The sequence below is a fragment of the Dermacentor albipictus genome, chromosome 3, assembly GCF_038994185.2.
Source record: "Dermacentor albipictus isolate Rhodes 1998 colony chromosome 3, USDA_Dalb.pri_finalv2, whole genome shotgun sequence".
NCBI classification, from domain to species: domain Eukaryota; kingdom Metazoa; phylum Arthropoda; class Arachnida; order Ixodida; family Ixodidae; genus Dermacentor; species Dermacentor albipictus.
In genome coordinates, this window is record NC_091823.1 from 58,421,360 (window position 1) to 58,438,910 (window position 17,551).

Below are 17,551 nucleotides of genomic sequence, written 5' to 3' on the forward strand. Positions count from 1 at the left end.
AAAAAAATTTTTTTTTTGCGGTAAATTTAACCCGCGTAATGATCGCACCCCTGAATTTGCGTCAATTTTTCTGACAAAAAAAGTGCGATCATTATGCGAGTAAATACGGTATATAGCTCGTTGCAGACTACAAAGTGCCGATATCTATCGAAACAGCATGTACAATTACTGGAACTATGCAAAAAAAGATTAGTACACTAATTTTTTTTTCACATGAGAATAACCTTGTGCACTTATCATTATCCTATTCTAAAGAAATTTGGCACACATACTCTTCAATATGTGTAAAATACACATAACAACTTGAAATTGCACTATCTCTTGGAAGTACAAAGAAACCTCGTTAAAACGTAGTTGGCCAGAGCTCGGAAAAAGTAGGTACTAAACGGTAGTACTGCTTAACCGAAATAGCATGCGTTCGCCCACTTACGTGTCAAAAACGGAACTCGGAGAAGAGTGCGATGAAAGGGGAAAAAACATGCAGTATTTATTTACTTAGTGCGACAAACATGTTATTTTCGTTTGATGCCGCTGCGGCCTAGCAGCGACGACAGCGGCCTCAAACTTGCTGAAGCTGTGAGCCAGCTTTTCAACCAGCCCCCTCGCCTCGGCAAACACTCGCATGGCAGATTCCTCATTGGCGCTGCATATTCTCCATGCACGGGCGCGGTAGCGTTGTAGAAGTCGCGGGGCACCTTTTCATTGCGGGGTACTGTTCTCGTCGCGACGATTGCATTCGTGAGGCTGACTTAACACGCAGCTTCTGCCACTGTCGGGCCTGAATCGCCCGTGCAGTCGGTTTCCATGTCATCCATATAACTGTCGCTGGGCGACACTTCGGCAAACAGAGGCAATGATGGCGTAAAGTCAAACCTCGCAGCCGACATCTCTTCACAGTCGCAGCAGCGCTGCTGAGCAACTTCTTCACATTCCAAATACCACACACCATAGTCAACAGTACACTAATGTTGCGTGTCAGCGCCGACTTCTTCGTGTCACGTTCGACAGCACGAACTATGTCCTAATTTTTCTTCTATGATGAGCACCTGGCGTCTTTTTATCTGAGCTTTGGCATGACGCGAGTCCTTGCTTACACGATGCCACAACGCTCTCTAGGATGGCACCGAAATGATGTTGATGTGACTTGACGCGCAAACGCACAGGGCGCTTGGAGGCCGTTGTTCAGATCTCCAAGGCTTGTTTTGCTCGGCCACCCGATGGAGACAAAGCACTGCCGTGTTTGCACAATGAGAAGTGGAAACACTATGTGTTAAGGGGGGAGGCTACCCTCGAGACCCAACTTTTTTATTTTTTAAGATATCCAGATGAAACTTTCAGGGTATGTTCACACCACCAAACCATGAGGAACTGCAAAGTTTCATAAAGATGTGCTAATTAGTTCCAGAGTTATTGAGGTCTAATTAGGTAATTCATGTGTATGTCTGAGGAAAAGCCTGGAGAAATACCAAGACGCCGTGTGAAGCTGAAATTCACTGTGATGATCCTTTGATAGATATCCCAGGGGGCTAAAGAGCCCTTTTTTAAAATTTCCCTTCCAAAAAATTTTTACACAACTTTGAATTTGATGTACCCAGTAATGACCACATTCATCAAAAATTAATTGCCTATTATAAATTAACTAAACCAGCTATCAAAAAAAGAAGCCTGTTACCCCCTGGCAAAATCATTCAGGAACAGAATAAAAAAAACGGCACGCAAATCTGAAGAACGGTTCTTGAGATATCGTTTTCCTAAGCACCACTACTAGCGAAAAAATCAATTCTGAGAAAACGGGCTTTGAAAGTTGAACACTGTATTTTTTATTAGAAAGCTCCTGCAGGGTAGCTTGAAGTGTCCCTGTGCACTCTTTTCTTGTTCTGCCTCACTTCCACCTTTTCTTGGTGTCGTTTGGTGTTTTTTTTCAGCCGTAGCACATCTTTTTCAAGAGCTCGCTGGATGGCCAGGTGACCTGGCTGGAGCCCAATGGAGACTGATATTACTTCGGTTGCTTTCAAGCAGCCAGCATTGTAACGCAGCACCGCTTCATGCAGTGCTGTTTCTACGGCAATCAAGGATGCGTGCTGTTCTTTTGGCATCAATGACCAAAGGACAGAGTGGAAGGACTCTGATGCATTCTGAGTCTTTGCTCCCATGCAGCGCTGGAGAAGAGACTTCTGCGAAAGCCGCTGGTAGACAGGCAACATAGCTGCAGCAACGTAGTCTGGAAGGTTGTGCTTGTGTCTGGGCTGTGGCTCACCTTTCGCCTCTGCTGCTTTGTGTCGGCACCACGATTCAGCCCCCTCTGGGCAAAGTTCATGGCGAGGGTCACGGTCGGTCGATGTGACGTGGTGATACGTAGCCATCACAGCACGCTGCATGGCTGCCACATCACTGGAGTTGTTCCTCAGGGCCCAACCATAATAGTCTGTGAGATTCTCAATTAGGTGTTTTGTCAACTTCCCCTTCCCACTTAGTGGCTTGTCACTCTTTTTGACAATATTACGTAGTCCACTTCCCATTCTCTTTTGCACATGGTTGAGACATTCTTCTTTTGCAATTGGCACAATCCCATAAACATTCTCATCTGTGAGGACAGAGAAGGTACGGCTGTCCCCATCAGACACCAGGGTTGTGTAACGCAGGCCATGCCTGGATATGGACCGCTTGAAGAGAGTCAGGCCTGCTTCCACCTCCATGCTTCCAGATTTTGCATCTGTGTTCTTCTGGCAGATGTGGTACTGGTGCCACTTGTCGTATGCTACATCTCCAGGTTTGGGCCCTGTTTGACACCCAAGACAGTGGTTCGATAGAACTACAGCATCTAAAATAAGACCTGTATGGAAGTCAATTACAGATCCCACTCCAATGTGGGATGTGTGCCCACGCTTGTGCCACGTTCCGTCGTACACCACAGTGATGTCTTTGCAAAAGCTGGGGTCCATTTCTTTATACGCGCTAATAACTGCTGCGGCAGAATTAGCGTAAAACGTATCCAAGGCGTGGGCCTCTGGCTCCCTGAACGTCTCCTTTAAATGCTTTTGAAACGTCTTGTGGTGCAGACCTCTGTAAGAGACGTTCATAGCAGCCCAAAAATCGTTGAGAGCCATTTGGCCCTTTCCTATTTGCTTCATAGCCATCATGGCGCGGACGTTGACTTCGAAAGCCTGCGTGTCCTTTTTGCGGGGCGATGACCACAAACTTTCAATTGTGCCACAAGAGGGGCACACGACTTCGAGTTTTGTCGCCAGTCCAAGCTTGGTGCTCTCTCTCACAGTCAAACCACCTTCCAAGCAATATCTGCACACTGTGCAGCGGAGCAGGCTGCTAAAAACGTCCATCTGAACAATAGAAAAATGTTCGCCTTCACTTGTAGGTGTAGCTGCAGGTGTAAGAGTCGGCTCCATGAGTTGAAATTTCTTCCGGGTCGCTGGCATGGAGCAGAGTTCAGCGCGAAGGGCATCACGGCGTTTAGCATTGGCGTCGATCTCTTCCTTAGTTAGAAAACGCGTCCGCAGATGAATGGTCGACGGTCCGTTCACGCTCGATGGCACCGGTTCACAACACGAGCTGGGTCCGGCGATCTCGGAAACACTCGATGTGCTTGTGGCTCCAGGCACACTCAATGTGTCGGATTGTTGATCGACGACATCCGATGGCACAGTTCGACCGTTGCAAGCACCTACGTAGTCGGCACTCCCCGCAGAATATCGGACGCTGGATGGTCGGACAAGCTGCATAGCGCGCTTCCGCGCACCGAACTTCTGCACTGTCTTGCGTTTCGTTCTCGACATTGCGTGCAAGATTAAAGAAGGCTACAGAACTGGCGAAAAAAAGAAAAAGCAGGAAAAATAATCGAAAACATAGCACAAGGCGATGAGCAACTCGCAAGCAGACGCCTATCGAGGCGCACGGAGCAAGCGGCAGCAACGAGGCGAGTGCGGCGGGCGCGCAACCGATGGGAGGAGCCGTCGCCGCCGCCCGCGCAGCAGCCAATGGCAGGCGCGCGTTGGCCCGCGGGATTTGAATGCGCTGCTCTGGCCAATCAGCGCTCCGCATCGCATCGAGGGAAAACGCCAATAGCGCCTCAACCGCGCCGCCGACGCCATTTTGCACGGCAGCAAAACACAGACAAAGAATTCACGGTCAAAACGACACCAAGATGGCGCGGGCAGGCCGCATGGGCCGGAATTGGCGTGCGCGCGAAGTTTGTCTTCGTTTCGGCATTTGCGCGTGTTTTGAGAGCTGGGGTGGCGTCAAAAGTAGCGTTTTTTTTTACTTTGCGGTTGAATTGAGGGTTGATAATTACAGAACAGGTAGTTTATGAGACATACAACCCGAAAATATTGTTTTTCAAAAATCGACTTTTTCGCGATTTTTCGGTTATCAAGGGCCGCGTCCCCCCTTAACCAATACGTACGCAATAAGCTGGTACGGTTTATACGGACACAAAACACATTATGTTCAATGGTCGCAGAGTCGGGGATTTGAATTTACTACTTTTAAAACGAAACTACTGTTTAAGTGGGTACGGTTTAACGAGGTTTTACTGTAGTTGCGAATGTACAAGGTTATATTTCATGGGATTGCAGAAAAAAATTAAGTGTTATAATATTTTGTTGTCGTTGAGTAGGACATAACTTAATATAGTAGCTACACAAAAACCAATGACACATTGGAAATCTACATAAAGATATTCTATGAATGGCACATTTTTCAAATTAGTACCGTATTTACACGATTGTAAGTCGACTTCCCCATAACGCTTGACAAGAAAAGAAAAAAAAAATTAAGAGAGCATACCCGAGGGCGCATTCGATAACGAAAATTTATTAGGTACGTGAGAAAATGTTCCAAAAGCCAGGGGAACTCATGTGCTACGAAAGCCACCCATGCTACACGTGCCAAGACAGAATTGGTTGATCATTGTTTATCAAAGGGACACATGTTTGATTTTAACAATGTAACCACACTAGCACGGGAACACCGATGGGGCCCAAGAAAGTTCGTAGAATCATGGTTCATCCGTCGTAATCAATCTTCATGTAACTCTAACCGTGGCCCCCTGCCGGATGTTTACGGCACTTTCATAGATAAATAGGATGTATTTCTCATTTGTTGCCATTGTGTACTGACGATGCCACCCGCATAGGTGGCGAAACGTCTATGTTTTTGTTATACTTTGTTGAGTAAAGCCAGTGTAAACAACACTTTGAAGAAAATTTATTAGTAGCTGACATGGTCCTCTTTTCATCGTCGCTTCTTTAGATAAGTAGGACTTTATGGCATTGATCAAAAACATACCAAACGATGGCTTTCAGCGACAGATACCAGATTCACTTCTAGAGGTCATCTGAGAGACAAACCTGGAAAAAAGTACTCTATCCTTTTATTATTTACCGTTCCTACTTTCCTCGCAAAAATAAATGACTAACCTGTGTAGGCCCAAAGGCTAGCCAGCCCCATTGCTTCCTTATGTAGTCGCAGAACTAAAATACTCCACTAACTAACCACAGTTGCCACCACGACATCACCATAGGAGCAATCGTATCAGGTTTCTCACTTACTTGTAGACCTTGTCGTCATCAATACCGTTGTGCATGATTCCGTTGGCTTGCATCACCGCAGTTCGTCCGTCTGAATCTTTGAGTTTGCCCTCTTTTCCCTTTTTCACTTTTTCTGGATCGTTGGTCTGAGAGAGCAACCAATACAAAGAAAAATCATTACAAGCGGCTAAAATTAAAGCCCCACATGCGTCAACTGCACAACCTGCAAGCCTCATATGTAGTTTCGATAGACATGATAAGCTGTAGAATATAATGAAGATGGCACATCTTGAAGCAAAGGTCCTATGCAGAGCCATCCATCCTTACTGGGCACACTATTTCCAATTTTTCAGAGGGCACCACAATAAGGTAGCTAAGCATCAATATGTAGACCATTCAAAAGAACAAATCTTGACAGGCTATTCCACTGCACAAAGCCTCGCGAAATACACTCAAACAGGTGTCTGAAAAAGCAGACTAAGAAAAAAAAATCCTTTATTTCCACGCACTTATTCAGGCTCGGAAGTAAGCCTGAAGAAATCGTGAATGCGCCGTTGCACGCTGTTCCGCTTACGCGCAATCAAATAAGCCTAAATCTCGGAGAGGGTCGTACGGTCACTATAGGCGGCTGACAGCAGTCACTGCTTGTACACGCTCCGCATGTGACGGCAGTGTAGCACATGGTTCGTCATCTTCAGACTCTGAGTCATCGTCCGACGGTGCAGCAGAAACCCGACGAATGATCTCGCCGTTGTTGAGTTCTGCGCATGTCAGTACAGCAGTGTCAACACCTGTGAAACTGTCAAATGAGATGGTGTCCGAAATCGCAATGCAACCACTGCGCAGGTCTCAGCAGAACAATTTTGGCGTCAGTAGGGAGCACATCGGAAGGCGACAAATCCTCGGCCTCCTGGCACCCGCTTGCCGGCATTCCCCAGTGCAGTCCGCACGAGCAATGTCAGCACCATTAGACACTTGACGCGATGTTTCCGTATGTTGCGTTGGATCACCGCAACCTCGACACATCACACAAATGCAAACACCACCATGCCGTCACGCTGACACCAGTCGCACAAATGAAAAATGTGGCCTACTCGCAGCGTCGGGCACGAAGAAAGAAATCAGCTGCTGGATTGTCTTGGCATGGCTTACTAAGCTGAGACCGGAACTGCTGTGGCCACGAACCACGCAGAAACGATGATGATGAGTGGGGATTCGCAGTAGCGCCACTTCATGGGGCAGCAAGGAGGCTCCGTTCAAAACAAAAATGGCGTTCAGCAAGTTGAACCACGTACCGGTCAGAATCAGTGCATGTTGCTCTCGATCGAGTTGGCTCAAGGAGTGTCCGAAAAATCAGACGAGAGGTTGCAAGGTGTCCGAACTTTTGGCAGTTGTTACACATTTTGGTCTAAGGGGAGAATATCGGTGTCTCAAAGCAGACCGAATAATCGAGCATGTCCGAATTTTTGGAGTCCAAAAAATCAGTCGGCGACTGTAAATGCTACTTGTCCATTTCTATTCTTCAGAAAAAAGGACTCTGAAATTAGGAAAGGTTTCACTTTCACTCGCCTCTGTGCCACCCACGCTTTCGCATTTCAGTAGTTTCGTTATCGCAAAGTGCTGCGCTGATTTTGCTGGCTCACGAAACTTGCACAAACTGCACATAGCAGAGAATTCAACTTCCATGTGATGTCGTGGAATGCCTGAACGGTCTACTCCATTTGACCAAAAAGCAGTTGAAGCGGCGAATCCACCGCACTGTCTTGGCTCGGTACCATTGTCTGTCAGGTGCCATTTTACTCGCTGATGGCAGCAAAGGGTGGTGATTCTACTCCCCTGGTTGAGTGATGGGAGATGCAAATTTTGAAAAAGGTATTTGGACCCTCCAGATGCAATTTTCTCATAAAATAAATCTTTTCTTGGCACAAAAGCGTTGCAAGGTTTTTGGATCGGTATTTAAACAGTTCATGTCGACTTATACCCCTGTCACAGGGCAAATCTAATGTCATTTACAACGAATGACATTCGCTCATAATGCCATTTGTTTGCTGTCATACGGTAAAACTTAATGATATTTGCCGAAAATGACATGTACAAACGAATGAGTTCGCCAAACTCATTCGCATTTGTTTGGAACCGAATGTGTATCCTCAACACCACGAGTGTATCAGTGTTTCGCAAACAGTACATGCTTGTTGTTTTCTTTTAACAAAAATCACTATTATTCTATCAATTTTATTACCTAATTATTGCTTTAACAACATTGAATTCCATCATGTGTGTAAATACAGAAAACTACTCTCAATCCAGTGACCAGACAGCCGTCTTTAGCTTTCGCTGCAGCAGTCGTGTTGGTTCGCACCGGAGCATCAGCCGCGGCCGCTTCAATTGACTTGGCGTAAAAGCATGCGCATTTTTCTGTGGCACGCGCAAAGAATGAGGATATTAGGAGCCCGCATGCACATCACAACGGCGATAACATGCAACTGCCCTTCTCGTACTACTTTAGCAGATGTAGCGGACGCGCCTATCATTCTCTTTGCCCTGATGCTTGCCTTAGCTTTGGCTTGGCTTGACTCGACTTTGTTGGCAATGTCAACGAATTAGTGAGCGAACGCTACGGTTTGAAAGCAACGATCACATATTCTAGTGGCATTTAGCATATTGGAAAAGAATTATTGGACGAAAGTGGGTTTGCGGCGTCTTTATTTTTTACTATCGTCATTGTCATCATTTTCAAATGACATTAGTTTTCGCCGTGTGACAGCGCGCTGTTATAATGACATTAATCGCAACAAATGTCATTTGTTGGAAATGACATTAGAATCACCGTGTGACAGGGGTATTAGTATTTGCCTTTAGTGTCCCTTTAAGGGGTGACATGGCGATTAGAGATATAGTTCTTTTTAGGCCAAATTCAATTAAAATACATAGACTTGTTCAGTTTTTCAAGCTGATTTCAAAAGTGCAATTATTTTTATAGGTCAAGTAATTATGGAGGTAATTAAAAGTACACTACTATTATTTGTGGAGACAACAGGTAAAAAAATCTGGGCAGAAAGCTATAATTAATGCATCAGTGGACAGCTGAATGTTTAAGGAGTGAAATGCTGCAAGCAGTTTTAAAATCCAACAATTAGCGATTTAGCAGTTCATCAGTCTATTGTTTACACTGTGGCTACTAGGTCACAAGAAAAAAAGGGGAAAAAAATTATAAGAAAATGAAAAACAAGAATCTGCTTGCAGCAATTCAAGCTTTATGCATTTAGCTTTACATACCAAAAAATTATAGCTCTAGCACTCCTAGACCTTGAAATATTGTTGCCACAAACAAGCAGGGTGAATGAAAAGCTTGTTTTGAGAAAATGACAAAAAACGCACACAACTTCATTTCTTCAGGAATATCATGAAATACTAACCATAACAGGCTAGTATGCCCCTACCAGATAGTTAGCTTTAGAACTGTTCCCCGTGTGGCGCTTTTTCAAGGCTCGATTCAAGTTTTCGACAGATCCATGCTTTCCAGCTGAAGCCTTCATTCGCCGCTGGTCTTTCTCATTCATGCAGTCATTGCTTACTCTGCTAGGGTTGAGGCTCAGCTCTTCGAGTATAGACGCCGACGCTCTGAAGTTGCCGGCATTAAACTTCAGCACTGCCTCCGCCACAGCTGCCTCCACAGCGAAGAGAGAGGCCCGGCACTCCTTTGGTGCAAGAGACCAGATCATTGAGTGGAAGCTCTCCTTGCTGTTTTGGGTCTTTCCCCGTTGGCACCTTTCAAGCAGTTTTTTTATCACTCAAGCGCTCGTATATGGGTAGTAAGGCCCGCCAAACATGAGGAGGCAAGTTGTGAGGATGTTTCGGTGTAAGCTCACACCTGGCCTGTGCAGCATTTTGACGGCACCAGGAGTTGGGGCCTGTTGGGCAATGTGTATGGTTTGCAACAGTGTCGTTGGAGGTTATGTGATGGTACATAGCCATCCACATCTCCTTTGTGCGTTTTCAATGTCCACCCGTAGCACACACTCAGCCTTGTGATAAGGTCTGCTGTCAGTCGACCCTTTATGCCAAGGCTCTGAAAGCCCGGTGCTTTGTGCTTCGTTACAAGGTTGTGCAAAGCTATGCCCGTGCGCTTGTGCACATGATTTACGCAATCCTCCTTGTCAATCTCTATGTATCCACACACCTTTACCTCTTGCAAGGCAAGGTACGTCCGACTGTCCCCATCACTGAGCACAGTGGTGTAGCGGAGGTTGTGCCGTTCAAGAGACCTCTTGAAAAGAACAAGAGCGGCCTCCACTTCCATTTCTCCTGACTTCTTGTCAGTGTTCTTCTGGCACTGTGACTGGTGACTGGCCTTCCAGTCTTCGAAGCAAGGATTATCTTCTTTGGGGCCTCGCTCGCATGCAGCGCAGAAATTCCTCAAGACAGCATAGTCAATAACAAAACCAGTGAACAGTTCAATCACGGTGCCGATGCTGATGTGCAAGGAATGTCTGCAAGTCATCCATGATATACTGTACGACACCGCAGTGTTTCCGGGATTGCTAAGGCACAATTCAGTGTAAAGATCGCGAACCGACCGCACGCACTCGCTTGTCAGGTTGCGGGCCGCGCGATCGGCTGTAGGTGCCAGCTTTCCCTTCACGTAACTTTGCCATGTCTTCGTGCGGAGTCCGTGACGGCTTATGTTCATTATTAAGAACACATCATTCAGGGCTGTTTGGCGATTTCCAGTTGCCTGCATAGCGCGGGCGGCGAGAACGTTGACAGTAAACAGATTCACTTTTTGTGCACCACACTCGCGCGGCGAGCTCCACTTTGACGACATAACACTGCAGTTCACACACGTAAGAAGCAACTTGACAGCAAGTCCGCATTCATGCTCCTCTCCGACTATATTTAAGCCCCCACTACATATGCTGCAATTGGCCACCGCAAGCATAGTGTTCACTGCATCTAAACTGACAACGGTAAACGGTCCCATCAACGGGGCGCGCCGCGGTATTGGTGCTATCACCTAGCAAACCTCACTTTTTCTTGCGTTTTCCTTTGGTACTCTTCCAATCCTGCGGGCTGCAGAAACTTCGTGTCGCGACGCACGCTACCTTCGGTATCTCCAGTAGGCAAAGAGGTTGAAGGGCTTGATAGGCGTAGGCCTACATCGCAATTATCGGCGATCGGATCGGCGATAGCACCGGCGGGCGCCACAATTTTGACGTTATGATGGCTTGCGGAGCGCTTATTACAGTTCTCAATCAATGTACGTCGCACCTTTCTTCCGCCAAACTTGTTCCCCGTGTGGAATTTTCTTCCCAAACGGGCCATCGCGCAGCAGACACTGATGCTAGGGCAATATGGCGGATGGCGCATGGCCGACTGAAGCGGGTAGCAGACGAGAAAGGAATTCCGGCAATCGTATGGCGCCCTCAAGTCACGTGCGCTCAACAACGAATAAGAGAGCGTACTGGGTCCCTTCTTTGACGCGGTAACTGAAGGCATCCAATGGCTGCATAGACCCTGCGTTGGCAGGAAATTGAAAAAAGACCGCTCTTTGAAACGAGACCAAGATGTCCGCGCTACGATACGTGAAATGGCAACTGCGTTTCGCAGGAGAAGTGCCGTTTTAATATTAATTTCGGCTCAAATTTTGCTAGTATCAATGAAATGAAGCAATGCTACTGCTAAAATACTGATAGAATAGTTTAGAAATTCGATCTGGTTGCATAAAAAGAGCTGTAGATTTCAGAAACACCATTTTCAAAAAGTCAGTTTTTTCCCCATTTTTTCGCCCCAATGACCCATGCCCCCCCTAAAAGGAAGTCTACTGTATTTACATTTGTAGACGATTAGTAGCGACCAGGGATATAATCACTGCAGGCAGGCTGTAGGCAGGTGAGTGTCCCCCCCCTAACGCAGCTGGCAGCCAGTGTTATAGGAATACCCTCAGCTTTCGCTTCCTTCCCTTTCACTTTTAGGAAAGGCAGCCGGCTTTTCAGATGGGGCAAGGTATCTGTCACTTAGACCCAGAATGCCTCCAAATATGGTGCACTTGGATTCAGAGCATTACAGCTACCATCTGAAGATGCCATTAAAAAAAGAAAGAAGGAAACACGCGCGCGCGCGCGCGCGCACACACACACACACACACACACACACACACACACACACAGCCAGCGAGGTAAGAGGCGATGCTCACCGGGGGTCCAACATGCATGCGGCCAACCATGCGCGAGTCGAGATCCTTGATGGTGGGCGAGCTCCCCAGCACGTACTCAACCATCTTGACACCCAGGCCCGAGGTCTCAGAGGAGCGTGGCGACAACATAGAGGCACCCTCGCTGCCAGGGTAGGAACCACTTCGTCGCTGAACCATGATCGGCTGTGACACGGCATGCTCTGCACAGGTACGAAGGCCTCACACTCAGCATGGTGCTATTTTTTACAAGGTTCAAGAAATCACACAATAGCCAGTAGCTACATCAGTTTCGTGTATCTTTTCCGTGTATAATTAAGTACCAACTAGCTTAATTCCACATACTTCCAATATCCACAGTAGTGTGTACAGTCAAACCCACTTATAAGAATATTCAGGTGCCACAAAAGTTCCATTGTTATAACCGATAATTGTTATCACTGGGCTGCATGAAAAAAATCTAAACAGCAGGATGGCAGAGCTGTTGTGAGAAAACTATAACGGCAGGGAGGCCAGTGCCCCTCCCTGCCACCTTCCTTCATCAGCTGCTGATTGTGTTCACTTGTTTAACTGCTTCCTGGGCCCTACGATCACATGTAACAAGCCGCAGCTCTCGGTGTTAAAGAATGGCACTGCTATAACAACTGCAAAGAGGTGTAACGGGTGTCAAGCGATATGCGAGTACCGCCGAGGCGTCGCTTTGGTGGCCCCATAAGAGGACTTTTAAAAATTGCAAGAACGCTGCCGCAGCAGCCTGTCAGCTTGAGAAATCCAGAAGAAACGCTGAGGTGGGATCGTTACAAGCATGTCGACACATACTTCTCACTGGCTTGCATGAGAAAACCCTGCGTCCCTCAGCCTTGTATGCTTTATGCGAAGCTTGCCGACATCCTTCTCCAAGGCATCCAAGTGCTCCACGTAATGCAGAGGATGGTTACTCGTGATAACGAAGCGCAGGAGCGACTGCATCATCTACCGCGTCATTGCTACCATCGTCGCCGTCGCTATTTGATGCAAGCACGTTCGCAACGATCGCCTCATCGGGCATCCTGCCCTACTGCGTAATCGCTGCCATTGCTACCTGATGCTAGCACGGTCGCGACCATCGCCTCATCGGTTAGAAGCACTTAGTTTCCAAATCTACAGCACGTGCGCCTTCTTTTCACCAGTAACGTCGTGCATAGACAAGAACGGCACCGAGAGCGGCGCTGCGGCGCCGGCGTTGAGAGTGCCGCATGCGGAGCAAAATTCTATTAGCGGTGGTACCCCTCTCCCATCTCTCGTTCGCGCCGCCTTGATTGCCTCCTGCACTGTGCGTGTTTGGGCACGTTTCGCGCTGCGCACGGTGTGTGCGCGTGGACATTTCCTTCGAAGGGCGGTGTACAGTCTCTCTCACATTTAGGGGAAAACTCGAAGCGCAGCAGCTCGCGCAGATGCTCGAGGGGCGGGATCTTGAACGGCGTCGTCTGCTACGGCGGCGCACGCTGGCCGCATTGTCGAGAAACGCTCTACTGTCAGGTGCAGGGCGCTGATCACATCGTTACTGCGTGGAAGGAGCCGGTATTCTTTGCTAAGCGTTGCGCGACGCCCACTGATACGCCTCGAATGTAAGTTCATCGCTGCATGGCAGTCATAGACGACGTACTGATTCCATACATTCTTGACGGCCCGTTTCTGGAAGGCGACTATATATTCTAACGCGATAGGACGCCGATCCACACTGCTCGTGCTGTGCAAGAACTGCTAGAAGAGCGCGCAGTCACTCTCTTGGAGCGGCCGCCTCAATCCCCGGGCGCCAACATCATTTAAAATGTCTGGGGCTCGTTGAAAGTATCGGTGGCGCAACATCCCCTCTATCAGTCGCCCGAGGATAGGCTTCGATCCACCATCGTCAGTGACTGAGACGTGCAGCGAATGAACACATCCCTGATCAAGTCATTCTACACTTCACTGCCTTCCAGGATGAGCGCTGTCATCGCTGCCGCTGGGGACATGACGAGATAGTAACTGAAGTTCCGAGCGTGACGTGTCCAATTCCCCACCAGCGGGCAGGGTCTGTCTGGTGTAGCGAATAATTATCGAGAAAAATCACTTCCAGCTCATTGTCTGAACCTAAAACGTTCATTTAATCGTGTCCGTTTGTTTCACCGTGTTCGACTCCCATTGTTGAGTGCTTTGTTTTCCTTTCGAGTCAAACAAAGACTGAGCACGTTGCGCGCACATCTTGGTGCGTTTTGTCGCTGCTCATTACGGTAGCACACAAAGTGAAGAAATATACGTGCACACGCTCAGTACTCCGGCCCTTCGAAAGAACAAATGAACCATGTTGTCAAAAGAAGTTTGTGGAACTCCATTAGCGCCAATGAAGGATCAGAGTGTGGCGACGCACAACGTTTAGTAAAGAATATCAGCTCAGTTCCCGCAGTACCGATGAAATCGGTGCACTGCCCCTGACAGTACCACGCTTCCCGAAAATGCGGCCAGCGCGCGCCGCCGTAGCAGACGACGCAGATCACGACACCGCCCCTCAAGCGTGTGCGCCTGCTCGAGCTGCTGCCGCCGCACGACTCCATTGCTTGCCGCATCGCGATGCAATACGTTCCAAGTTTTCCCCTTAGTGTGAAACAAACTGCACACGCTATATTTGCCTTTAAGAAGATCAGTACGCTTGACGATTATTTTTATGGCTGCAATGCGGCGAAAGGGCAGCGTCTGCTTAACCATGTAAGGGACGCTGAGCAGGTAATTGGAAACGACATCGTATGTGCCGCCGGAAAAATCGTCAGCACATACGATGCGGCACATACATACGGCACCTACGAGCTAAAGTCATTTTTGCAGTTTCTCACATTATGTTTGCTACAAATCCGTGTTGTCTCTGATGGCGACAACGGACTTCTATCGACACTGCGCGGAAATAAACAAGATATATCGCTGCATAGCACAAGTACGACATGCGCACACAACTTTAACTAGTACGTCCCCTACAATATGGAATAGAGGCAGCAATGTAGACAGCTTGGTCATTTTTTAACAGTACTCAAGAGACGGAAGTTGAAAGTATTATTAATCATTCCTGCTTCAGCAATGCCGGCGCGACCAAGACGCGGGTGTGTATCGTCCAGTAACCCGATCGATCGGTGCGATGGTGAAGCGGGAATGAACTCCGGCCATGTTCAATGCATCATGCACATATTCAATTTCTCGGCACGCGTGAACTTCGGCCACTGCTAGCGCATACAACAGACGTGGTTTCCATTCTTAGACAGCGCACACACAAACGAAACACGAGAAAGAAGACAGGACAAGCACTCGTTGAACTTAAAGTTTTTGTATGAATAAAAGGATTATGTACCGAGTAATTATTAATTTCACGTGGGTTAGATATAGAAACCGTCATACACTCAGGAGTGATCAATAAACGATCTCACTTCGTTTGCCAGATGTTTACTTCGCTCGGCGCACCACAGTAATCCATGTCTGTCGTCTGCTTCTTTCGTACCATTTTCTTGTGAATCGGTATAATTTCACTGGTGGCATCAACCTTTTCATGTTTACATTGCTGTCGTGACAGTTAACAACACAATTGCCGTCGCAAACAAGAGACGTTTCGCGCGCAGCGCGAACTGAACGCGGGCGCGACCGCGAAAGGAAGCGGCGACGGAAACCTACACCTTCTCGCGTGCAGCGCGCGCGAGAAAGCCTTCTCACGTGCAGCGCGCGCTCTGCCTGGCCTCCTCTGGCTCAGCGCGAGCGAAGGGAACCAGCGGAAGCAAACACCCGGGGGAGGGGAAACCGTGCCGCCAGGGGAGAAACGAGCGCTGGCGTCTCGGGCGAAACTTGGCGTGCGCTCGTCTATTGCCGATGATCAGTGGGCAGATCAGCCATCTTCCGTTTCGGCGGCGAGAAACAGCGTGGCCAGAAACGATTTCGATGCAAATAACGAAGACCAATGCGCACGATTAAGCTGTTTGCAGAACTGTGCTGAATGAGGAGCCAGCGAGCAACCTGCGAGCAGCGCAGTTGGCGCAGCCAAGCTGTGCACGCAGCTCATTCATGTTCGGAGGGGGGTAAGGGCGACAAGAGAGAGGCGCGCTGAGATGGCTAGCAAATGAGCACGCGGTGGCTTCCAGGACTCGCGGGCACGCGGTGGATTCCAGGACTAAACGCTAGCCAGCACATGGCCACGGCTGGTTGGTTGTCACAGAACATGCCTGCCCCACTAAATTTAGCGACTTCATTCAAAATACATGCTTTGGAGCAGGCTGGTGCAGTTCGAAGGTTTGGCGCACTTCCACCCCGCTATTTGTAACATGGCTAACCTTAACCGAGTACCTTTCACCTAACTCTGCATAAGCAACACTGAAAATCATCTCAACCGAGCAATACTGTGTGCACAACAATTCTGCACAAGTTTTGAACGGACTGCAGAGTTGCCGCTGTCAAGAACGAAAAGGTGGCACAGGAAGCATACCAGAGGTGCTGGCATGGCCGCCAGTGCTCCATGTGGGGTCCCTCCACTGGTCTCCCAGGAAGAGGCCCTTGCTGTCCTCGGGCTTGGGGCCCGTCTCCTCCAGCGACCACAGCTTCTTGGTCGATGCGGGGATCTGCACGCCACACGAGGCTACAGTGTCACCACCACACGACACCTCCATTCCCACTCCCTCACAGTGCAGCTGCCGGCAGCTGCGTCACAAAGCAAGGCGGAAGGCCAGAGGTCTGCTGTCAGCACGGCACCAGGCCCTAGCAAAACACTACCTGAAATGGTGACTCAACATGACTGAGCCAGGTTATCTGCAACTGACCTGACTGTGCGCGTGCAACCGCGCATGTCTCACTTCAGGTTCGTAAATAAAGCACCAAGTAGTGAACTCTGCAAGGGGGAACACGGGTCTTGGGAAGTCGAAAACGAAAAATTCTGCTTTTAAAACTGACATTTGTGAAACATCTCTTTTTGTGCACTAGTCTAACGTTTGTCACTTCATGGATTGGTAATACCTCGACGGCAAAATCAATTTGTAGCACACCTACACGGTGAATATGTGCCAAAATGTACACTAATATGGTGCTTTTTCCACAACACAGACGCAGTTGCACACACGTCGTGCTCATCTTGGTCTCGTTTGAAAGAGCAGCCCCTCACCTACAATTTCCAATTACCGCTGGCTGTCCTTGCTCCTTGGATTTTTAGAGAACATGTCATCATGATGTATCAGCGAGCGGTCACATTGGCTGGCAGCACATGCGACAGCCAAAAACCATCCGTTTTGATTGGCCAAGCGGCATTTCTGCAACTGCTTCACGCATTGGTGCACACGCACGCACACACCATAAGTCGTCGCAATGTGCAGCTCTGGCTTGACCAGTGAAGTAGTTACACTATGCATAAATTTGGGAGCAAGTGAGGTCGCTACTGACTGAGAACTTCAGTAAGTGCCTTATGAATCTGGACATCCAGGACACCGGACAGCCCGTGCTCAGTGGTGCAGTTGCCTAGCCCGCCATGATAGGCTTAACATATGCAAGATCAGAGAACCAGTCAGCTGCCAACAGCATTATGGACAGTGGCCAGGTGCACCACAACCGGCAAATCCTGCAGCCACATCAGCTAGAACATGACCAGAAAAATCAGAAGCAAGACTAGTTGACATTTGAAATTACAGAAGCTATGAGTACTTTCAAGTGCAGACTACAATGCGCCCATTAGCCCTCATAGGTTTGAGATAACTGGTTCATAAACACAGCTAACGCAGGAGCATAGCATATCTGCTTTCTTTTAGGATAAGTGAAATGTCTGTGGCTTCCACGACTTTCA

At 48.2% G+C, this 17,551-nt stretch overlaps 2 protein-coding genes across 10 annotated transcripts in view; both read right to left on the reverse strand.

The window, feature by feature from the left end:
* The window catches only part of pum (pumilio), a 141,836-nt gene that overhangs the window by 88,327 nt on the left and 35,958 nt on the right, over positions 1-17,551 (reverse strand). For 8 of the 9 annotated variants that reach the window (XM_065427852.1, XM_065427856.1, XM_065427854.1 and 5 more), the window contains 3 exons: positions 16,211-16,343; positions 11,740-11,939; positions 5,565-5,689 (listed from right to left, as the gene is read on the reverse strand). In XM_065427852.1, the coding sequence (XP_065283924.1) occupies positions 5,565-5,689; positions 11,740-11,939; positions 16,211-16,343 (458 nt within the window). Of the gene's footprint in view, positions 1-5,564; positions 5,690-11,739; positions 11,940-16,210; positions 16,423-17,551 lie in introns of all 9 variants that reach the window. The other variant, XM_065427858.1, reaches the window with a different exon arrangement.
* On the reverse strand, positions 1,824-3,791 carry LOC139057405 (uncharacterized). Its single transcript, XM_070535500.1, has 2 exons — positions 3,674-3,791; positions 1,824-3,607 (listed from the first exon to the last, which is right to left on the reverse strand). Exons 1-2 carry the CDS (start codon positions 3,789-3,791, stop codon positions 1,824-1,826), a joined length of 1,902 nt encoding a protein of 633 aa, XP_070391601.1.